Genomic DNA, 24,859 nt, shown 5'->3' on the forward strand with positions numbered 1-24,859 from the left:
GCCATTAGATCGACCAGCTGACAGATCCCTCTCTGATCGAATCTGATCAGAGAGGGATCGTATGGCTGCCTTTACTGCAAACAGATTGTGAATCGATTTCAGCCTGAAACCGATCACAATCTGTTCAGCTGCTCCTGCCGCCTGTCCTCCCCCCGCGCATACATTACCTGACGCTGGCTCCCGGGCATCTTCTCCGCATTTTCTCCGTGCTGCACCCGCTCCATCCCGGCGCTTCTTGTGTCACTCCGTGACCAGGAAGTTCAAATAGAGCGCCCTCTATTTGAACTTCCGGGTCACTGCAGTGACAGGAAGCGCCGGGATGGAGCGGTGCAGCGCGGAGAAGATGCCCGGGAGCCAGCGTCAGGTAATGTATATCTGATCGGATGCCGCTAACGACGCGCTCCCTACCCGCGGGCGATCGAGGGTAATTTCCCGCACGGCGCGATCGACGGACCGATCCGATTTCGGGAGGAAATCGGATCGGCGGGTGCGTTTAGCGCGAACGATTGGCAGCAGATTCGATCCCAGGATCGAATCTGCTGTCGAAACGGCCGCGAATCGGGCCAGTGTATGGCCACCTTAACCCTTGTAAGCACTGAGGAAAAGCAAGATGGCCACCTCACGACACTTGCCATACACTGATAGATTTGCAGCAGATTCGACCATCAGATAGATTTCTGTCAGATGCCTGTCAAGTCGAATCTGACAGGAATCTATCTGATGTGTGCCACACACTAGGAACAGATATCAAATACGTTTTTAGAATTAAATCTATTGTAAATCGATCTAACTGCATTATTGGACCATTAGATCCAATGCAACTCTATGGGCCATCGCTCTGCTGCCAGCAGCAGATCAACCTAGATTTTCTATCCTGTCAGATAGATCAGGAAGTGACTACAGTGTGACTCTCCCTGATAAGAAATTCCAACTATAAAACACTTTCCTAGCAGAAAATGGCTTCTGAAAGAGATAAAAAGGGGAATTTCTTATCAGTGAGGGTCACACTGTAGTAACTTCCTGTGTCTGAATCCTTAAGGCTTAGCACGTGCAAACTAGGGTGCTAAGTAGTTTGCACAGGCAAAGCTGTTGCTGTTCGCGTACTATTTTAGCATGCGTTCGCGTTACGTGTTGCGCGCGTACGGCGCTGTGCGCTCCGTTCGCGTGATAATCCGTGACTTTGGGCCTGATTCACAAAGCGGTGCTTAGGCCCCGTTCACACTTGCGGTTTTGCGAAAACCGCACCGGATGTCCGGACCGCACCGGAGCCGGATCGGACCTGAACCGTACGGTTCCTGTCCGGATCCGGTCCGGTTGCATACGGTTTCCGTGCGGTATGAACACGGTTGCGGTCCGGATTCTTAAAGAGATAACAACCTGTATAAATACCTGGGGTTCTGGGAGGTCAGCAGAAGCTCTGGGGTCATTGTTGGAGACAGCTGGACGTGTGGAGACCATCCTTGGATACAGAGACAGCAGTTGGGACCATGGATCCAGTCATTTTTTACGCTTATTACCTGGGAATTCTCTCCTTCCTGTTGTTTAGCTACTACTATGTGGGGAGAAGGCGTGCTCCTCGCAGGAGATGGTGGGTGCACCCTCTACTAGCCAGGAGGCAGAGGAAGGGAGAGTTCCAGGCCCTCTACCGGGACCTCAGACGACACCCACAGAAGTTCTACAGCTACACTCGGATGTCTATTCCCCTGTAAGTATATAGGCCTAAATACAGCAACCCCCACCATTCCTAAACACCACACCCTCACCCCCACAACACCTCATCCCTGTATACCTAGCTAAACACACCACCCTGACCCCCACACCCCTGTATACCTAGCTATACACTACACCCCCACCCTCCACAACACTCCCAAACCTCTGTAAACACACCTCCCCCATCCTCCACCCAACACCTTGTCCCACAACATACTTTACAGCTTCTTCCTTTACATCTCCTGACAGGTTTGATACCCTTTTGGAGATGGTGAAGGATGACCTTAGGAAGAAGGATACCACGTTCAGGAGAGCAGTCACACCACAAGAACAACTACTCATCACACTGAGGTATGTAAAAACAAATTTTTTTATTGCAAAAACAACCACTTTCCAACATGGAAACATTCTTCCAACATGGAAGACAAAAAAATAACATATCTATGGTATAGCCCGGTCAGTTTTAAGGAACACCAACCACCAACTTTGTGCTGGAAGAGTTGCAGGGCATAGCTGCCCAAGTGTCTTTCGGGGACACCAGGCCCTAATAAATTGAAGTGCTTCAAAAACCTAACCACTGGCACAGGACCCTCTGAGCCATGGATGAAGGACACAGGTCAGTGAAAAGGCTAGGCCTCTCACCGACCAGTGTAGGTGTCCTTCATCCATGGTTTCAAGGGTCTTGTGCAAGTGGTTAGGAACAAGAACAAAGTGAGGAGCAAGAGGAACCGATGGCAGAGGTGCATGACTACAGGTGCAGTGCAACAGGCACAAGGTTGTGACCCAGGTAGTGTCTTTCGGGGACACCAGGCCCTAAAATTGAAGTGCTTTAAAAACCTAACCACTGGCACAGGACCCTCTGAGCCATGGATGAAGGACACAGGTCAGTGAAAAGGCTAGGCCTCTCACCGACCAGTCAAGGTGTCCTTCATCCATGGTTCAAAGGGTCTTGTGCAAGTGGTTAGGAACAAGAACAAAGTGAGGAGCAAGAGGAACCGATGGCAGAGGTGCATGACTACAGGTGCAGTGCAACAGGCACAAGGTTGTGACCCAGGTAGTGTCTTTCGGGGACACCAGGCCCTAAAATTGAAGTGCTTTAAAAACCTAACCACTGGCACATGACCCTCTGAGCCATGGATGAAGGACACAGGTCAGTGAAAAGGCTAGGCCTCTCACCGACCAGTCAAGGTGTCCTTCATCCATGGTTCAAAGGGTCTTGTGCAAGTGGTTAGGAACAAGAACAAAGTGAGGAGCAAGAGGAACCGATGGCAGAGGTGCATGACTACAGGTGCAGTGCAACAGGCACAAGGTTGTGACCCAGGTAGTGTCTTTCGGGGACACCAGGCCCTAAAATTGAAGTGCTTTAAAAACCTAACCACTGGCACATGACCCTCTGAGCCATGGATGAAGGACACAGGTCAGTGAAAAGGCTAGGCCTCTCACCGACCAGTCAAGGTGTCCTTCATCCATGGCTCCAAGGGTCTTGTGCAAGTGATTAGGAACAAGAACAAAGTGAGGAGCAAGAGGAACCGATGGCAGAGGAGCAGGACTACAGGTAGTGTCTTTTGGGGACAAAAGGCCCTAAATTATTAGTGCTTCAAAAACCTAACCACTGGCACAGGACCCTCTGAGCCATGGATGAAGGACACAGGTCAGTGAAAAGGCTAGGCCTCTCACCGACCAGTCAAGGTGTCCTTCATCCATGGTTCAAAGGGTCTTGTGCAAGTGGTTAGGAACAAGAACAAAGTGAGGAGCAAGAGGAACCGATGGCAGAGGTGCATGACTACAGGTGCAGTGCAACAGGCACAAGGTTGTGACCCAGGTAGTGTCTTTCGGGGACACCAGGCCCTAAAATTGAAGTGCTTTAAAAACCTAACCACTGGCACATGACCCTCTGAGCCATGGATGAAGGACACAGGTCAGTGAAAAGGCTAGGCCTCTCACCGACCAGTCAAGGTGTCCTTCATCCATGGCTCCAAGGGTCTTGTGCAAGTGATTAGGAACAAGAACAAAGTGAGGAGCAAGAGGAACCGATGGCAGAGGAGCAGGACTACAGGTAGTGTCTTTTGGGGACAAAAGGCCCTAAATTATTAGTGCTTCAAAAACCTAACCACTGGCACAGGACCCTCTGAGCCATGGATGAAGGACACAGGTCAGTGAAAAGGCTAGGCCTCTCACCGACCAGTCAAGGTGTCCTTCATCCATGGTTCAAAGGGTCTTGTGCAAGTGGTTAGGAACAAGAACAAAGTGAGGAGCAAGAGGAACCGATGGCAGAGGTGCATGACTACAGGTGCAGTGCAACAGGCACAAGGTTGTGACCCAGGTAGTGTCTTTCGGGGACACCAGGCCCTAAAATTGAAGTGCTTTAAAAACCTAACCACTGGCACAGGACCCTCTGAGCCATGGATGAAGGACACAGGTCAGTGAACAGGCTAGGCCTCTCACCGACCAGTCAAGGTGTCCTTCACCCATGGCTCCAAGGGTCTTGTGCAAGTGATTAGGAACAACAAAGTAAGGAACAAGAGGAACCGATGGCAGAGGTGCATGACTACAGGTGCAGTGCAACAGGCACAAGGTTGTGACCCAGGTAGTGTCTTTCGGGGACACCAGGCCCTAATAAATTGAAGTGCTTCAAAAACCTAACCACTGGCACATGACCCTCTGAGCCATGGATGAAGGACACAGGTCAGTGAAAAGGCTAGGCCTCTCACCGACCAGTCAAGGTGTCCTTCACCCATGGCTCCAAGGGTCTTGTGCAAGTGATTAGGAACAACAAAGTAAGGAACAAGAGGAACCGATGGCAGAGGTGCATGACTACAGGTGCAGTGCAACAGGCACAAGGTTGTGACCCAGGTAGTGTCTTTCGGGGACACCAGGCCCTAAAGTTCAAATCCAGCAAAACCAAAAGTTCCCTGACATGGTCATCTGAACACCTCTGAACCTTGGTTGAAGGAGATGGGGCAGGGAAAAGGTTGGGCTAAAAAGCCCTGTGATGGTATCCTTCCTCCGAGGATCGGAGGTATTCAGAGGAGCATGTCCAGGAACAATTTGACTTTTTTTTTCAAATTGTATCGGCACCACTACTAGAAAAGGTGGGAGTTGCTGCCTGGAAATCTGGACTCTCTTGGGTGCTGGTCGTGGATGAGCTGGACCCTGACAGCGGTGGCCCATATTGACTGCCTCTGTAGCCGGTGTACACCTGTGATGATTGCCAGGTGGGCACCGCTGTTGGTTGTGGGGGTCTAAAAATTGGTGGTTGCAATAATGGCGTGTCCATGTGCTGTTTGATCACCTCCAGCAAAGTGGAATGGCACGCCATCAAGTTTTGGGAAGGCACCTTTTCCAAATATGGTATTAGAGACATCACAGTGTGAAAACACGGGTGTGCCTGCAATTTCAGTAGTTCCTTGCTTTGTTGATGCATTTGCTGCATCATGTTCTGCAGCTGGCCCACCGACTGATGATGCTGCGCACGCAGTTGGTCGATTTCTCCTCTGTGCATCTCATGCATCATTTTAAGCTCGTCCCTGTAGTGCCCATGTACAGCGTCGAGCTCACATTGCAGTGAAGTGATGTGGGACTTGTACTGCTCCATGATATGGCCCCTGTCCTCATCTTGCAACTGCCGGGTTATGAGAGTTTGGTGGCTCTGAAGAATCCCGAGAAGTCCGGAGACAGCCCCGGACATCTCGGACTCTGTCTCTCTCCTTGTTGGGGGGAGGGTACCTCGACGCCTCACTGGTGTGGTGGTCCTCACTGGTGGTGTGGCAGCATCTTCCCGTCCTCTGGCCTGTGTCGGGGTTGCCCTGCGCGCTGGTTGTGCTGCAGTCTCTCGGTGCTCCTCACTTTGTTCTTGTTCCCCGGGAGCTTCCATAGCGGTCGATTGTGGAGGTGCAGCTTCATCCACACTCGGTCCTGCAACCTCAACATCCAAGCTCTCTTCTCCCAAGTCATCATCAAAGGAGAGAGCTGGGATAGCTAAGGACTCCCTCCTCCTACTCCTCTCCTCGGGGACATAGGTTACATCGGCGACGTCATCATCCACCAAGCTCTCCTCACTGCTGAACCGTGCCTCCTGGGTCGGTTCCTCTTGCTCCAAATTGTCTTCAGTCCTGTAGATAAAAACAATATTTATTGGTGTGCCAAACAGCATGTGGCGTCAATTCACAGAGCTAGCAAACACTAGCAAACACTTTATCAACCGTTTCTACCAAACATTTGATAAAGCTTGTGAGAAAAGTTCGCTAGCCATGGGAATTGAGGCCAGTTTATAGCAATACATGGCCGAAGTCATGGTAGTTGTCTGCTAAAATGAGCTCTCAGTTCCTGCCCACAGTAGTGGTACTTACAGTCTAGGTTCCAGGCTTGCATTGATGAAAGACAATTGCTTGGCAAATTGGTAGTCTTTTTGTCGCTTTCCCCCGCCACTGCCACTTCGTTCGGCAAGTTTTTTCTTCCGTAGCCATTTCACGTATGCATCACGTATATTGCGCCACCTTGTCTTGAACCTTTCTCCTGTAACGACATGAAAAATTGATTTCGATTATTTCTCTTGTAGGTACATCGCAACTGGACAAACATATACATCGCTACATGTCACATTTCGTATTGGGAAGAGCACGGTGGCAGGCATCGTCGTGAGGACTTCGAGGATCCTTTGGACGCGACTGAGGGCCAGATACATGCCTGTGCCGGACACCACGAAATGGGAGGAGATCGCCCAGGGCTTCTGGACCGAGTGCAAGTTTCCTAATTGTGTTGGCGCACTGGATGGGAAACACATCCGGATTCAGAAACCCGTGGGGAGTGGCAGCCATTATTTCAACTATAAAAAATACTTCAGCATTGTTCTAATGGCAGTGGCAGATGCGGACTACAAGTTTGTGTACGTGGACGTGGGGTCGTACGGTAGTTCCAATGACTCTGGAATTTTCCAGCGTACGACCCTTTGCCGGCTGATGGAGGAAGGCAGACTGCGTCTCCCCCGTGACAGACCCTGGCCTGGGACAAGGGCACCAGCCTACCCCTATGTGTTTGTGGGGGACGAGGCCTTCGCCCTGTCCGACCATGTAATGCGTCCGTACCCAGACAGGGGACTTGATGCCAGCCAGCTACACTTCAATGCTCGGTTGAGCCGTGCAAGGAGAATGGTGGAGTGCACATTTGGGATCCTGGTGTCAAAGTGGAGGGTGTTCCACACGCCCATGCTGCTGAAACCGGGCAACGCAGTTGTCGTGGTGAAGGCAGCATGCATCCTCCACAACTTTGTGCGGCAGGAGGAAAGAGAGACTCCGGAACCCCCGAATGTGCTTCCACTAATGCCCCTGCGGAGGTATGCAACCAGGCCAAGGGTAGTGTCACTGCGGAACAGGGACCAACTGAGACTTTATTTTACCACACCACCAGGACGAGGGTGAATGTTTGGTTTTTAATATGTTTTGTTGAAATGTGTTTATTTTGGAGTTTCAAGTTTTTAAGTGATTTTAAATGTCTTAATTTTTTACAATAAATTGATGTTTAATAATTGGTCATTGTGTATGTTTTATGTGCACAGGTGGGGTGCATCGCAGGTGGGTGGGAGACATCACAGGTGGGTGGGATACATCACAGGTGGGTGGGATACATCACAGGTGGGGTACAGGTGGGTGGGATACAGCACAGGTGGGGTACAGGTGGGTGGGATACATCACAGGTGGGGTACAGGTGGGTGGGATACATCACAGGTGGGGTACAGGTGGGTGGGATACATCACAGGTGGGGTACAGGTGGGTGGGATACATCACAGGTGGGGTACAGGTGGGTGGGATACATCACAGGTGGGGTACAGGTGGGTGGGAGACATCACAGGTGGGTGGGAGACATCACAGGTGGGTGGGAGACATCACAGGTGGGTGGGAGACATCACAGGTGGGTGGGAGACATCACAGGTGGGGTACATCACAGGTGGGGTACAGGTGGGTGGGATACATCACAGGTGGGGTACAGGTGGGTGGGATACATCACAGGTGGGGTACAGGTGGGTGGGATACATCACAGGTGGGGTACAGGTGGGTGGGATACATCACAGGTGGGTGGGATACATCACAGGTGGGTGGGAGACATCACAGGTGGGTGGGATACATCACAGGTGGGTGGGATACATCACAGGTGGGTGGGATACATCACAGGTGGGTGGGATACATCACAGGTGGGGTACAGGTGGGTGGGATACATCACAGGTGGGGTACAGGTGGGTGGGATACATCGCAGGTGGGTGGGATACATCACAGGTGGGGTACAGGTGGGTGGGATACATCACAGGTGGGGTACAGGTGGGTGGGATACATCACAGGTGGGTGGGATACATCGCAGGTGGGTGGGATACATCACAGGTGGGGTACAGGTGGGTGGGATACATCACAGGTGGGGTACAGGTGGGTGGGATACATCACAGGTGGGTGGGATACATCACAGGTGGGGTACATCACAGGTGGGGTACAGGTGGGTGGGATACATCACAGGTGGGGTACAGGTGGGTGGGATACATCACAGGTGGGGTACAGGTGGGTGGGATACATCACAGGTGGGGTACAGGTGGGTGGGATACATCACAGGTGGGTGGGATACATCACAGGTGGGTGGGATACATCACAGGTGGGGTACAGGTGGGTGGGATACATCACAGGTGGGTGGGATACATCACAGGTGGGGTACAGGTGGGTGGGATACATCACAGGTGGGGTACAGGTGGGTGGGATACATCACAGGTGGGTGGGATACATCACAGGTGGGGTACAGGTGGGTGGGATACATCACAGGTGGGTGGGATACATCACAGGTGGGGTAAAGGTGGGTGGGATACAGCACAGGTGGGGTACAGGTGGGTGGGATACATCACAGGTGGGGTACAGGTGGGTGGGATACATCACAGGTGGGGTACAGGTGGGTGGGATACATCACAGGTGGGGTACAGGTGGGTGGGATACATCACAGGTGGGGTACAGGTGGGTGGGAGACATCACAGGTGGGTGGGAGACATCACAGGTGGGTGGGAGACATCACAGGTGGGGTACATCACAGGTGGGGTACAGGTGGGTGGGATACATCACAGGTGGGTGGGATACATCACAGGTGGGTGGGAGACATCACAGGTGGGTGGGATACATCGTGGGTGGGATACATCGTGGGTGGGATACATCACAGGTGGGGTACAGGTGGGTGGGATACATCACAGGTGGGGTACAGGTGGGTGGGATACATCACAGGTGGGGTACAGGTGGGTGGGATACATCGCAGGTGGGTGGGATACATCGCAGGTGGGTGGGATACATCGCAGGCGGGTGGGATACATCACAGGTGGGTGGGATACATCACAGGTGGGGTACAGGCGGGTGGGATACATCACAGGTGGGGTACAGGTGGGTGGGATACATCACAGGTGGGTGGGATACATCACAGGTGGGGTACAGGTGGGTGGGCCACGGGTGGGTGGGCAACACGTGGGTGACACAAATCCATAGCAAAAGTGGAATACATCACAAGCTAAACCACAAGCCCCCCCAAAAACTTCTAGTCAACATACCCTCTGTGCCTTGCTGTCTCTTGCTCAAGTGCTCAAAGTCCTCCACATACAGCTTGGCAATTTTTTTCCACAGGCCTCTGCATTTTTTGATGTTGCTGTGGTCCGCATCCCCCTTGTCCCACAGGGCTGGTACCTGCTGCACCTGTAGGATGAGGTCTTCTGATGTGTAAGGCCTCACCCCCTTGTTATCAGACATATCGTCAGACATGTTGCTGCCAAACAGCTCCAGCATGAAGTCACTGCTGCTCCACTCTGTGAACGCTGGTGCCATGTGGTCCCCATCCAAAATGGCCACCATACCATAGAGTCAGCATAGGAAGTGTGGTATAACATCCGGTTTTTATAGCCAGTGTGTTGTGCGCTCTCCGGTTCTCATTGGTTTCCATTGGCCGGTTTGCAACATTCCGGCTCCGGTCCGGATACGTCAGCCGGACCAAAAAATAGCGCATGTTGGAACGGACGCCGGAGTCCGGATCCGGTCCGGCTCCGGTCCGGACGAAACGGACGCATGTGAACGGTCGCATAGACTTTCATTGCTATGCCGTGCGTCCGTTTCGTCCGGTCCGCATGCGGTCCGGCTCCGGCACGGCTCCCTCACGGCGATTCCGGATAGCAACCGCTAATGTGAACCGGGCCTAACAGTTAGCATGCTGGTGAAAAGCCCTTTATCACGCCTAGACTCAGTTTAGGCATGATAAGTTTAGGTGTGATAAGTTTAGATGTGATAAGTTTAGGCGTGATAAGTTTAGGTGTGATAAGTTTAGGCATGATAAGTTTAAAGGGGAACTGAAGAGAGAGGTATATGGAGGCTGTCATGTTTATTTCCTTTTAGACAATACCAGTTGCCTGGCAGCCCTGCTGATCCTCTGCCTCTAATACTATTAGCCATAGCCCCTGAACAAGCATGCAGCAGATCAGGTGTTTAAGTGGTTCAGACTTATAAGTCTGATCTAACAAGACTAGCTGCATGCTTGTTTCTGGTTTTAATCAGATACTACTGCAGAGAAATAGACCAGCAGGGCTGCCAGGCAACTGGTATTGATTAAAAGGAAATAAACATGACAGCCTCCATATACCTCTCTCTTCAGTTCCCCTTTAAGCACCAACTGCGTTAGCACCGCAGTGCACAGCTGATCAAAAGTTTTGCGCTAGCAAAGTCTGGTGCACTTTGCATACAGTTTAATGGCGCTGCTTTGCGTGCGGGACTTTGCACGCTATCTACACTTATCTAAACTTAGCATGCCTAAACTTATCACACCTAAACTTATCACGCCTAAACTGACTTTTCACCAGTGTGGTGCAAAGGTTATCACGCCTAAAGTCTTTTAGGCGTGATAACTGAGTTATCACCGCTTTGTGAATCAGGCCCTTTGTGTGCTAAGTCTGCTTATCACGCTACTTAGCACACGAAGCAACTGATTTTGCATGCGAATCGCTGCATGCTAAACTTTGCGTGAAACTTTACGCGCGTAAACACTTACGCGCATATTGGCACGTGAAGAGCCAGTTTGCACATGCTAAGCGGCTTTTCACTGGCGTGCTAACACTTAGCACGCTTTTGTGAATCAAACCCATTGTATTTATTGTTTTCCGGGTCAAAGAGTTCACTTCCTAACTTGTGTCACGAAGTGAAAAAACAAATCGCTCTGCAAAAGTGCTTTACACAAAATCGAAGCACGCAGGTAACTGCCGGGAGGAGAAAAAAATGCGTAAAAAAAATCGTCATCTACGATTTCAAATTGTAGATGTGAACAAGCTCTCATTAATATATTTTTTCCTTTGTATACCATGCATTTGCCTGGCTGTCTTGCTGCTCCTCTGCCAATAGGACCTTGTTTACACTATATGCGTTGCCATGCGCATTTCAGCAATATATACGCTATAAAATGTGTTGTCTGTTATGGAATAAATGTTTCTCTCTCACGTACATCTGTCATTTCCTGTACTTTTCTCTGGTCAGAGATGTTAAACGAAAGATCGACCTCAACCTGATGACCATCCAGCAGAATCGATGGTGTGACCGCATCCGGCGTCTGTCCACCACGTCTTGTACGAAAGCGGAGTTCCACACTGTCTACAAATATTACTACGAAGAAAAACCGAACGAGTGGGAGGAATATGAGACGGTAAGGATCAAGGGCCTCATTCTCATTAGCCACATAAAGAGGCACTGTAACGACATAGTTATGCTAACCTTCGTGTAGCGCTTTTCTTCTATCTGACTCAAAACGCTTGAGAGCTGCAGCCACTAGGGGGCGCACAGCAATAGAATGTGCTGCATTATTTTACATACCCATTTTTATTTTAATTATCCTAGTTTTAGCATCAAAAACACCTCCTATGTCTATACATTGCTGTATATTAATATGTAACTAGTGATGTGTAGCCTAGGCTGTGATGTCATGAAACCTCCCAGTGCTTTCTGGGAGACCAGGTGTTATCTCTGTGTGTAGCCTCGGCTGTGATGTCATGAGGCCACCTCATACCAGTGCCTTCTGGGAGACCAGGTGTTATCTCTGCGTGTAGCCTCGGCTGTGATGTCAATAGAGCTGTCTCCTCCCAATGCATTCTGGGAGACCAGGTGTTATCTCTGCGTGTAGCCTCGGCTGTGATGTCAATAGAGCCGTCTCCTCTCAATGCATTCTGGGAGACCAGGTGTTATCTCTGCGTGTAGCCTCGGCTGTGATGTCAATAGAGCCGTCTCCTCCCAATGCATTCTGGGAGACCAGGTGTTATCTCTGCGTGTAGCCTCGGCTGTGATGTCAATAGAGCCGTCTCCTCCCAATGCATTCTGGGAGACCAGGTGTTATCTCTGCGTGTAGCCTCGGCTGTTATGTCAATAGAGCCGTCTCCTCCCAGTGCATTCTGGGAGACCAGGTGTTATCTCTGCGTGTAGCCTCGGCTGTGATGTCAATAGAGCCGTCTCCTCCCAATGCATTCTGGGAGACCAGGTGTTATCTCTGTGTAGCCTCGGCTATGATGTCAATAGAGCCGTCTCCTCCCAGTGCATTCTGGGAGACCAGGTGTTATCTCTGCGTGTAGCCTCGGCTGTGATGTCAATAGAGCCGTCTCCTCCCAATGCATTCTGGGAGACCAGGTGTTATCTCTGCGTGTAGCCTCGGCTGTGATGTCAATAGAGCCGTCTCCTCCCAATGCATTCTGGGAGACCAGGTGTTATCTCTGCGTGTAGCCTCGGCTGTTATGTCAATAGAGCCGTCTCCTCCCAGTGCATTCTGGGAGACCAGGTGTTATCTCTGCGTGTAGCCTCGGCTGTGATGTCAATAGAGCCGTCTCCTCCCAATGCATTCTGGGAGACCAGGTGTTATCTCTGTGTAGCCTCGGCTATGATGTCAATAGAGCCGTCTCCTCCCAATGCATTCTGGGAGAGCAGGTGTTATCTCTGCGTGTAGCCTCGGCTGTGATGTCAATAAAGCCGTCTCCTCCCAATGCATTCTGGGAGACCAGGTGTTATCTCTGTGTGTAGCCGCAGCACACTCTGTCCATTCCCATTATCCCTTCCGTGCTGCAGGTACATCCTCCATCTTCCCCTCCCAGCCAGCCACAGTCCCAGAAGGGGAAGGACTACTAGACGCTAACACTCGGTTATTACATAGGCAGCATTTCAAGGGACAGCGAGCTCAGTTATTGGTTCACAGGTCAGGAGGGTTAGAGGTAAAAGTGAACACGAGGTGAGAGATTTGGAGGTTGCCATATTTATTACCTTTTTAAAGGACACTGAGGCTTAAATAAACTAATAAAATAAACGATTGTATCTATCTTCCTTCTCGTAAAAATGGCTTTTTAAGATATCCTGTTTTATTTTATGTTTAAATCTACTTTTTAAAGTTTTAGCTGTTTTATTGTTTTTGCTCAATGATGCATTCGTTGAAGTATGCCAGAGCTAAAATCTATAAACTATTGAACCATTTCATCTCTTTCCTGCTCTCAGAAGCCATTTTCTGCTAGGAAAGTGTTTTATAGTTAGAATTTCTTATCAGTGAGGGTCACACTGTAAGCATTTCCTGTCTGAGTCAGAACTGAGTCAGCCACTTACATACCTGATATTTAACTCTTTCAGGCAGAGAAAGAAAACAAGGAACACAGCATACTTATTTGTGTGTTAGGCACTGTACATACCCATGTCTATCTCATCATGTCACATGTCACCACGGGTATCCTTTAAAGGGTAACTAAAGAGAGAGGTATATGGAGGCTGCCATGTTTATTTCCTTTTAAGCAATACCAGTTGCCTGGCAGCCCTGCTGACCCTCTGCCTCTAATACTATTAGCCATAGCCCCTGAACAAGCATGCAGCAGATCAGGTGTTTCAGACTTTAAAGTCAGATCTGACAAGACTAGCTGCATGCTTGTTTCTGGTGTTATTCAGATACTACTGCAGAGAAATAGACCAGCAGGGCTGCTAGGCAACTGGTATTGATTAAAAGGAAATAAATATGGCAGCCTCCGTATACCTCTTACTTCAGTTCCCCTTTAAGTAATACCAGTTGTCTGGCCATCCTGCTTTTGCTCTGCCTCTAATGTTATTAGCCATAGACCCTGAACAAGCATGCAGCAGATCAGGTGTTTCTGGCATTAGTGTCAGATCTGACAAGATTAGCTGCGTGCTTGTTTCTGGTGTGAGTCAGACACTACTGCAGCCAAATAGATCAGCAGGGCTGCCAGGCAACTGGTATTGTTTAACAGGAAATAAATATGGCAGCCTTCATATATCTCTGACTTCGTGTTCACTTTAAGGTTAGAAGTATTTTTAGGAGGGTGGTTAGAGTTTCTAATTAGGATGAAGAGGTTGATGTTAGGTGTTTAGGAACAGGTTCACAGTGGGGGGGAACTACAAGCAGAAACAATGCTGAGAAATTTGGGTGCAGGCTCACCCTACTCCTGCAAAAGTCCCGGCGGTGTTAATCACTATTCCCCCTCCAGGTCACCATGGACTCGGAGAGAGACGTATTTTGGCTGCCAGCTTTTACGGTTGCGGCCAAATTACGCTGTTTTAAATAGGAACCTGACGTGAGAAGTATATGGAGGCTGCCATATTTATTTCCTGTTAAACAATACCAGTTGCCTGGCAGCCCTGCTGATCTCTTTGCCTGCAGTAGTATCTGAATCACACCAGAAACAAGCATGCTGCTAATCTTGTCAGAACTGACAATAATGTCAGAAACACCTGATCTGCTGCATGCTTGTTCAGGGGCTATGGCTAAAAGTATTAGAGGCAGAGGATCAGCAGGACAGTCAGGCAACTGGCATTGTATAGATGGAAATAAATATGGCAGCCTCCATATCTTAATTCAGATGTCCTGTAAAGTAATATGGGCTCCAAATTACCATCTGAGCGTCACTGTAGCCGTAATTTACATTGTAGCCTATGTCGGCGCATGATGTGCCCAAATTTCCCTGCGCGTTTTGCACTGTTTTGTGGGAGGGGTATTAGGGTCAAGCGCCTGGAATAGTTTAGTGTTAGTGTAAGGGATTATAATGAAGGGGGGAGGGGGTAAAATTAAAGTGAACCCGAAATGAAAATTAACTGATGAGATAGATAATTATATTTATCCTCCTACTCCTAGGTTGAATGGTTTATTGACTGTAATCAGTGGCCTATTAAGTGTTTTCCTTTACTGCCCTCAGAAGTTGTATTTTGCCAGGAAAACTTTTATGGCTGTAATTAGCTTATCAGTGATGTTTACGATATTCCCTAAAAGGTACCGACAAGACAGAAGCTGTCACTTCCATGCCTAGAAATTAACTCATACAGGAAGCAAAATAAAACAAGTGAAACAGCCATGTGTCACGGAACAGCCGTGAGAAACGAGAACGCAATCAGTTTATTGCACCGATTGCCAGTGACGTGTTATATCTGGATTGATTGTGTAGGAGTATCTGCAGTCTTTTCTCAGCAGAGAGATAGCATCAGCTTAACTGCAGGATGGCTCTTTTGATTTACTAATGAACAGGAACAAACCCTTGTGTTCAGGAGGCTAGTGTTTACTTTTCATTAACGGACGGGCGCATTCGACGCGGAAACGCATGGTGTGTATCCAGCACAAGGAAGCTACTCCCAGCAGGAAGTCTAGTCGAAACCTGCTTGCACCCAGACTATCCGGCACCGACCAAGGGCCATCTGAAGGCATGTGATGTATGGTTTCTTGTCGATTATATGGCGACTGTACATCGCACAGCTATAAAATTCATATAGTCTTATTCGGTAAAATCTGGCCATCGTGCCAGTATGAAATTCATCGCGATAGCCCGTCCAGTTATTGAGGTATGACCCTTCTCATGGACTGGGTCCGCTGCACTAGCCATGTCTGATGTCATATTAATCTGTATTTTCCGACAAGTATGAATCTGTTATCCACCTAAATATGACTTGTATCGTTTGTGAGTTACGGCATTTTATAAGTTTAAACCCAAAATCTCTCAGAGGGAGTGAACTGTCATTGGTGGGTAATTCAGAGGGGGCCGGCATTGCCACACCCCCATACCAGCTTCATCAAAAGCATCTGCGAGGGGCTCTTCCCTCATTCCTCCATTTTCCACCTTCATGAACGCGCGGCCACCGTGAGGAACAAGTGGTGGCCATTTTGCTTTTACTTTAAATTGAGCTGAAACAAATGGACTTTACCAAGGACTTTATGATTCTTCCCACAAAAGGACATCTTTCCATGAAACTAAGTATTTTTTCTCCCTTTCTTTTATTTTTCATACGGGTATTAATGTTTCAATAATTGTTGATTTTAATAATTGTCTGTATATATTATTTATATTGCCCGTGAATAAAGACTTTATCAAAGTCATTCACTGTTCCGCTACCCTGCTACTCAGCCGCACAAACTGAACCCAGACTTCTGACGACGCTACTGTTGTTACCAGGGCTGTGGAGTCGGAGTCGTGGAGTCGGGCAATTTTGGGTGCCTGGAGTCGGAGTCGGGAAAAAATGCACCGACTCCGACTCCTAATGAATTTGTAACTGTAATTAAAATAGAAAATATGATAAAATGTTCTATTTCTCAGATAATAGTCATTAAAAATAATGTATATATACAGTATATATACAGTAATAGCTGTGCTTAGTCCACAAAAATGAAATAAACCAATCAAAATTAGTTACTTGTGCTGCTTCAATAAAGCAGTCCCCGTATTTTTAAAGTCAGATATACATATCTGATTGTGACTGTATATATGATGTGTACACAGGAATCTCATATATACACTAAATAACGTCTATGCTGTAAATATAAAGCCTGATGTGTAGCTGTGTCACTAATAGAGATGGTCAACGAGATGGAAATAATTCTGCATTGATGCTGATTTATGCAAATGTATGCACTCCCTTTGCTGATGAAATCAAATAATTTGATATGTTATTAAAATTTGGTTTGGTGACTACAAATTAAAGGGTAACTGAGACGGATGAAAAGTAAAGTTTTATACATACCTGGGGCTTTCTCCAGCCCCCTTCAGGCTAATCAGTCCCTCACTGTCCTCCACCACCCGGATCTTCTGCTATGAGTCCTGGTAATTCAGCCAGTCAGCGCTGTCCGGCCGCATGCCGCTCCCACAGCCAGGAACATTCTGCACCTGCGCAATAGTGCTGCACAGGTGTAGTATGCTCCTGGCGGCGGAGTGTGTGCATGCGCACTACGCCTGACTGGCTCAAGTACCTGGACTCATAGCAGAAGATCCAGGTGGTGGAGGAGGACAACGAGGGACTGATTATCCTGAAGGCGGCTGGAGGAAGCCCCAGGTATGTATAAAACTTTAATTTCATCTGTCTCAGGTTTACTTTGTTACACAGTAGTACTATACTCTACATATGCACTCCCCACAGAGCTGCAGGGAATCCACTGAGAATGCTGTGCACATTGAACACAGAGGTGTTGTCTGTTTACAATCTCCTCATTCCCCTGCAGAGTACCTGCACATCACTCTTACATGTACCCACACTTACATTGCCTAGGGCCTGATAGATGTTCTTTGTTCCGGTTTGTACCTTTTACAAGTACTCTTACCAAGGACTAGTTTTAGTCTAAAGGGAATAAATATAGTAGTCTACATATCCTTCTCACTTCAGTTGTCTTGTAAAATTCCTAAGCGTTGGCAGTTAAGAGACGAATTTCATGTTACATACTTTTAATCAACAAAATTGTAATATGCAAATTAGAGGAGTCGGAGTCGGTGGAGTCCTAAACTGAGGAGTCGGAGTCGGTGGATTTTTGGACCGACTCCACAGCCCTGGTTGTTACTAGCCAGACAGAATAGAGGGTGTTTAACCGTTTTTATTTGCAGGATCAGTCAGTCGGGTCCACTGGCCCATACCAGTGGTGGTGGCAGATACCCTGAAATAGTGTGTAAAGTTGTAACTACCGTACCTCACAGGCTCCCTTCTGGTCGACTTCCGTGCACCGATTGCTCCCACAGTTTGCATTGTCTGTGTGCTGAAACCGATTGGAAGGCAATTTGCGGTCTGACCACTAGGGCTCCTGTGACACCATGTTATTAATATGTTTTGTGCTGTACATACATGTTTATCTCATCATGTCACATGTCACCTCAGGTACACTTTGAGGTCAACATTTAGAAAGTAGACCATCTTTTACTGGTACACACTGAGCCAAAGTGAAATTCATTTTCAAGAATGTTTTTATTGACAGCGAATGTCAAAAGTTTTTGCATTTTACTGTTTTTCAGCGTTTCCGTGGCGAGGTGTGTCATGGCATACTTTTTACAGGCTACTTGGCTAATATTACTTTGAATGGTTTATAGATCTGTGGCCAACGACCACGGGATTTTCCTGATATTGGTGCTGCGTGGGCTCTCCAGCCCGCAGCATCAATCAGGAATGAGCCTGGGCGATCAGACTCCCCCCCCCCCTTTTTTCCCCCACTAGGGGGATGTCCTGCTGGGGAGGTCTGATCGCGGTCGGCTATCTGCGCTTTGCGGGGGGGGGGCTCTTCAAAGCCCCCCTCCGCAGCGATTTCTGCCCTCTCTGCCCATACCTGCTTCTCCCGCAGGCTATGGGCTGCGCAGGACAGATAACCATCCTGCGCCGGATAGGATAGGCTTTAGCCTATCAGATGGCGGCGGTCCCTGGCCAATCAGAGGCCGGGGATCGCCGATCTCCTTTACGGCGCTGCTGCGCAGCAGCGCTGTATTGATGTAAACAGCGGGGTTTTTTTTCTCCGCGTGTTTACATTATGCGTGCGAGCCACTATCGGCGGCTCGCACACTGTTCACGGAGACACCCTCCGTGAACTGGCATGGAATGCTATACCACTAACGACCCGCCGACGCCTATCGGCGTTAGGCGGTCGTTAAGTGGTTTTAAAGAGAACCCAAGGTGGGTTTTAAGAATGCTATTAGGACACAGAGGCTGGTTCTGCATACTATCACCAGCCTGTGTCCGTATAGTGTCCCCCAGGCCCCCCTCTGCGCTCTGCTGTCCCACAGGGAAAAAAAACGCCGTGCTAGCGACATGCAGCTCGTTGCTAGCTGGCTGTTTACCTTTGTGCTGCCTGTCACCGCCACTCCCCCGCCTACTCTATACCACCGCTTCCCGCCTCCGTCCCTACCCTCCAATCAGCTTACAGAGGTGAGGAGGGAAGGGATGCAGGCCGGGAGCCGCGATATAGAGGAGATGGGGGAGCGGTGGTGACAGGCAGCACACAGGTAAACAGCCGGCCAGCGACAAGGACACAGAGGCTGGTGATAGTATGCAGAACCAGCCTCTGTGTCCTAATAGCATTCTTATAACTCACCTCGGGTTCTCTTTAAAGAGAGTCTGAAGTGAAAAAAATTGCTAAATTTACCTTAGCATTCGCTTCAGAACTCTCATTAGACGCAAACTGCTGCATTCCCGGCGAAAAACGAGTGCTGCAGACCCCCCAAATCCCGGGGGGGGTCTAAGGACGGCGCTTCCTGGAAGGGGCAGAGTGCTCTGCTGTAGCTCTGCCTCTCCTGCCACCAATCGCCGCCTCTCCCCGCCCCTCTCACTCTTTCTTTACAGAGAGGGGTGGGGAGAGGCGGCGATCGACAGCAGGAGAGACGGAGCCACAGCGAATAGGTCAGCACCTCAGGGCAGCACAATCCACGGCCAAGTTGGTCGTGGATGTTTGCCCGGGGATTTGGGGGGTCTGCAGCCCTTGGTTTTTGGTGGGGATGCGGCGGGTTAGCGCTGGTGAGACTTCTGAAGCGAATGCTAAGGTAAATATAGCAAAACAAATTCGCTTCAGAGTCTCTTTAAGATGGATGGTTTGCTAATAGAGTTATACATAGCTTACACAGGATATTACACAAACAACATAAAATAGCACAACATAAACAACATTAACCTCCCTGGCGGTCTGTTAAAATCCGCCAGGGGGCAGCAAATACCTTTTTTTTTTTTTTTTTTTCATGTAGCGAGACAATGTCTTGCTACATGATAGCCGCTGCTGAGCAGCATCCCCCCAGCCCCTCCAGTCGCCTTCGGCGAACGGAGATCAAGAGATCCCGTTCAAAGAACTGGATCTCTTGGAGGGCTTCCCCTGTCGCCATGGCGACGGGGCGGGATGACGTCATCGACGTCGTGACGTCAAAGGGGAATCCCATCCACCCCACAGCGCTGCCTGGCACTGATTGGCCAGGCAGCGCACGGGGTCTGGGGGGGGCGGCTGCGGCGACGGGTATATCGGCGGGTAGCGGCGGCGATCGGAGGTTACACGCAGCTAGCAAAGTGCTAGCTGCGTGTAACAAAAAAAAAATTATGCAAATCGGCCCAGCGGGGCCTGAGCGGTGCCTCCCGGCGGCATAGCCCGAGCTCAGCTCAGGCTTACTGCCAGGGAGGTTAAACAGCATAACACAAACAACATATAATAGCACATTACAATAACCTATCTTTTCTTTTTGCACCTTTTTTCATGCAGAGCGGGGTGAAATGCTTAGAAGAAGGATTCAGAAATGAGTATGAAAGGATCTTTTACTCCTCTGGCCGTCACGAGTACTCCCTTGACCTAATCAACATGGAACAGACCAACCTGGACACTGAGACTAAACGGAGGATGAGGAGACGCCCAATATACAGGTCCCCCATCTTAATGAAAGGAAATCCCAGGTAATAAGAGGCGCAGGCAGGAGGAGACGTAGGTAATTTGGACGCCGCTGGCGCTTTGGTAGAATGGGCGCCCGTAGACCGTGATGATAACTGCAGCTATAGCCACGCCCCAGGGGTAAAATGGGCTCCTGTTAAAAATATTGGGGTTACCCTATAAATAGCGAGTGAGATTGCATTGTGTGTGTGAGACATTCCTGTATTTTTGGCCTAAAGCCTTTGGCTGACCCAAGATATGTGAACTCCAGCCTGAGTGTGTGGCGCTCAACAGCACTGCATGAAATTGTCATAATAGCCATAGACAGGGACAGATCTACGTGTGTGTGTGTGGTGTCTAGCAGACGACTGCTAGTGGTGGCTGAGTCTTGCAAGGTGTGGTTGAGGTTGACAGCCTTGGTTTGTCCTTAGATAAGGCTGCTCTCCTCTTGATTTTGTCAAAACCCATCAGGTCCTGTCTCTATGTTTCTGGGGGTGGAGAGGGGTGCAGTCAGTTAAAGAGAACCTGTAACAAAAAAAAGTCCCCCTGGGGGGTACTGACCTCGGTAGGGGGAAGCCTCAGGGTCCCAATGAGGCTTTCCCCTCCCCTGTAGCTGCAGGCAATCCAGCGCTGGCTCCCCTGGAGTGTCTGGCAATCCTCCCTCGACAAGCCTGATAGGCGCTGATATATCTACCTTCCCTGGCTCCAGCGGGGGCGCTGTTGCGGCTCTCAGCACGGAGGTAGGCGAAAATAGCCGATCTCCGTTAGGTCCGCTATACTGCGTAGGAGGCTTGCGCCTGCGCAGTAGAGAGGACCGACAGAGATCGGCTATTTCTGCCTATCTCTGAGCGGAGAGGCGATACTGCATTAGCGCTGGAGCCAGAAAGGTAAATATTTACATCCTCGCTGTTCGGGGAGCTGTATCGCTGCCGCCGTGGGACCGAGGAGGACGGGAAAGCCTCAGTAGGATCCGGAGGCTTCCCCCACCCGAGGTAAGTACCCCCCAGGGGAGGTTTTTCTTGTTACAGGTTTTCTTTAAGGTTTGGCATCAATAGAGGGTGTGCTTGTGTGAGAATATGGTTAACCTCCTTGGCGGTAACCCCGAACGTAGTTCGGGGTAAGCCGCGCAGGAGGTTTTCTCCGGCCCTGCTGGGCCGATTTGTTTAATTTTTTTTTTTGCTGCACGCAGCTAGCACTGTGCTAGCTGCGTCAGCATACCGATCGCCGTCGCCCCGCGCTCGATCGCTGCTATCCGTCGCGCCGTGCACCCCCCCAGACCCCGTGCGCTGCCTGGCCAATCAGTGCCAGGGAGCGTTGAGGGTTGGTCTGGGACTCCCAGTGACGTCATCCCGCCCCGTCGCCATGGAAGCCCTCCAGGAAATCCCGTTCTTTGAACTGGATTTCCTGATCGGAGATCGCCGAAGGCGATCGAAGCGGGCGGGGGGATCGCTACATGATATAAGAAAAACAAAAAAAAACCTGCTGCGCTGCCTCCTGGCGGAATTTTTTATACCGCCAGGGGGGTTAAGTGTTAGAGCTAACCTGAAACGAGGGGGTAAAATAATTAATACTTACCTTGGGCTTCCTCCAGCCCCCTGCCTTCCTCACTTTCCTTCCCGATGGGACCTGCTGTGTGCCCTGGTAATCCTTCAGTCGCGTCAGTGGTGCTCTTCTGCACATGTGCGGCCCAGCCACGCGCTCCCACCTGCCATGTTCACATCGTCAGGAGCGTTCTACGCCTGTGCAGGTAATACTGTGCAGGTCCAGAACACATGACATTAAAGCGGATCCGAGATGAAAAACTAACTATAACAAGTAAATTGTCTATATATCTTATCTAAAGTTTAGATAGTTTACACAGCATAACTAGCTGCAAACAGCTTTAAAAGTTTATGATTATTTATTCCTGCTATACAATGAGGGCAGCCATGTTCTGTTTGTCACATTGTCACAGGCTGAGGGCTGGTGATGCTATCAGCTTGCCTGTGTGTAAATTCAGTCCCCTCTCCTCCTCCCTCCTCCTTTCTGCCTCTGAAATCAATGGCTAGTAACCTCCTCCTGGTTGTATATATAATTGGGAGTATGATCTTTTTACACAAAGGGAAAAAGAAAAAACCTTATAGTCCTTTATTTGGGGTAATCCACTTTCCCCTATTGAAACTTCACATATATAGAAAGGACCTTGCAAGTGAAAAAAACGGGCTATAGCTTTTCAATGTAAAAATATCAAAACTTTATTAACACAGACATAAAAAAGAGTAAAAAATTCTCTGTTAGAGGTTCCTTGTGAGTATATCCAAAACGGAATTTATAATGCAGACATCGGCTTAATTATAGACTTAGTGCAAATTTAGAAAAGGCAACGACATGCTCGTTTCGGGCACAGAAGGCCCTTCATCAGGCCAAGTTGCAGAAAGCACTGTCTACAAAGAAAGCACATGGGTAAATGTATATTAATGACATTGATAAAAATACGTAAAAAGTATATCCAGCACCTCACAGAGAAATGACCCAAAGGTGGAGTTGATGACACTGTGTGGACACCAGGTCTCATATCGGCAGACCTCCACACTTGTCAATGAAAAAGGAAAAAGTGTCGATGTCAGACAGAGCAACTTTAAGAGTGAAGGCAGGCATATCATCACAACCTTAGGGACTAGTAAATATCAGTTCACTATATATGCCATAGCAAAGAGGGAAGGCTTAAGAATATCGATTAGTGACAAACCCAAGGTCTATAAATATCGACCTCATCACCAAAAGAGATGAACACATAAAGGGGAGAGAAGGAAGTCAAAGATAATAAAAACATTTCCGCATACCTGCCAATGCTGTGGATATTGCACATTTAGGACATCAAGGAAGCAAAAAACATCTGAACCAACCAGATGTAGATTACACCTTTAATAAACTCCTCCTGCCCAGACTGAGCTCCCATAAGCCATTGCTACAGTGCCAAGGCACTGTGAAAAGCTGTAGGCGAGGCTTATTTCGCTTATAGGGAATTAGGGTATTAAAACAAACCAAAAAATGTATTTGGCTTGAAGAATGCCCTATAAACTATAAGAAAGGAACACAATTATGCAATGAGTAAAAGTTTATCTCGGATCCACTTTAATGCATCAGGCATTCATGATGCGACTGGAGGAGCATTACCGGGGGCCCATAGCAGGTGAACGGAGCCACCGGAAAGGACCGCGAAGGAGGCAACGATGGTCATGGGGCTGGAGGAAGCCCTAGGTAGGTATGAGTTCTTTTCCCCCCTCATCTCAGGTTCTCTTTAAATATTGGCAGTTTTTGTGGTGAAGGATGGTCAGGGTTAGGCATCTGCAGAGGAAAGGGCTCATGTGAGAGTAGCGTTAGGTTTATATAGTAAAATGTATTGCACTGCGCAATATTAGATTAGTGGTAATCTTACAGTTATTCTTCCAGTGGCTGTCTCCAGCACCCGAAGTACCGCTGCATTCTTTTCACATATATGCGGCATAAGGAGTCTGTAGTAGACATGGGTTGTTGTAGGGATCTCTACTTCCACCAACCAATGAGCCATCTGTCTGCTAACTTTGTACAGCAAAGTCACTGGTATCCGGCACCAGATGGGATCGCCTGATTGCCGATACATGTGCTTGCCGGTTAGAAAACCTGTAACTTTAAAAACCTCCCCTGGGGTACTCACCTCGGTTGGGGGAAGCCTCCGGATCCTATTTTGAGGCTTCCCCCGTCCTTCTCGGTCCCACGGCGGCGGCAGAAAAGCTCCGGAAATGGCGGGGATGTAAATATTTACCTTCCTGGCTCCAGCGCAGGCGCAGTATCGGCTCTCCACCTCGGACATAGGTGGAAATAGCCGATCGCTGTGGGCCCGCTCTATTGCGCAGGTGCAAGTCTCCTGTTCCATGCGCAGTAGAGCGGACCCGAGGGAGATTGACTATTTCCGTGCGGAGAGCCGTAGCAGCGCCCCCGCTGGAGTCTGGAAGGTAAATATATCAGCGCTTATCAGGCTTGTCAGGGGAGGATTGCCGGACACTTCCGCCAGCGCTGGATTGCCTGCAGCTACAGGGGAGGCTTCCCCCTCCCGAGGTGAGTACCCCCCAGGGGAACTTTTTTTGTTACAGGTTCTCTTTATAGAGGATTTGTAATTTAAAAAAAGCCCTCTGGGGGATACTTACCTCAGGAGGAGGAAGCCTCTGGATTCTAACGAGGCTTCTCCCGTCCTCCTCCGTTAGCATGCCCGGGTTCCCCGAAGTGCGGCAAGGTAAATATTTACCTACCGCAATCCTGCACAGGTGTACTTGCCGATCTTCCTTCACGTTAAAGGGGAACTGAAGAGAGATGTATATGGAGGCTGTCATGTTTATTTCCTTTTAGACAATACCAGTTGCCTGGCAGCCCTGCTGATCCTCTGCCTCTAATACTATTAGCCATAGCCCCTGAACAAGCATGCAGCAGATCAGGTGTTTCAGTGGTTCAGACTTATAAGTCTGATCTGACAAGACTAGCTGCATGC

General features: G+C 49.2%; 1 protein-coding gene across 1 annotated transcript in view; it reads left to right on the top strand.

Annotated features, from left to right (window-relative positions):
• The window catches only part of LOC137562549 (protein mono-ADP-ribosyltransferase TIPARP-like), a 65,395-nt gene that overhangs the window by 20,064 nt on the left and 20,472 nt on the right, over positions 1 to 24,859 (top strand). Inside the window, exons 3-4 of the mRNA XM_068273995.1 lie at positions 11,232 to 11,397; positions 20,194 to 20,381. Of these exons, the coding sequence (XP_068130096.1) occupies positions 11,232 to 11,397; positions 20,194 to 20,381 (354 nt within the window). The remainder of the gene's footprint in view (positions 1 to 11,231; positions 11,398 to 20,193; positions 20,382 to 24,859) is intronic.

The sequence above is a fragment of the Hyperolius riggenbachi genome, chromosome 3 (assembly GCF_040937935.1).
Source record: "Hyperolius riggenbachi isolate aHypRig1 chromosome 3, aHypRig1.pri, whole genome shotgun sequence".
In the NCBI taxonomy this organism is placed as follows: domain Eukaryota; kingdom Metazoa; phylum Chordata; class Amphibia; order Anura; family Hyperoliidae; genus Hyperolius; species Hyperolius riggenbachi.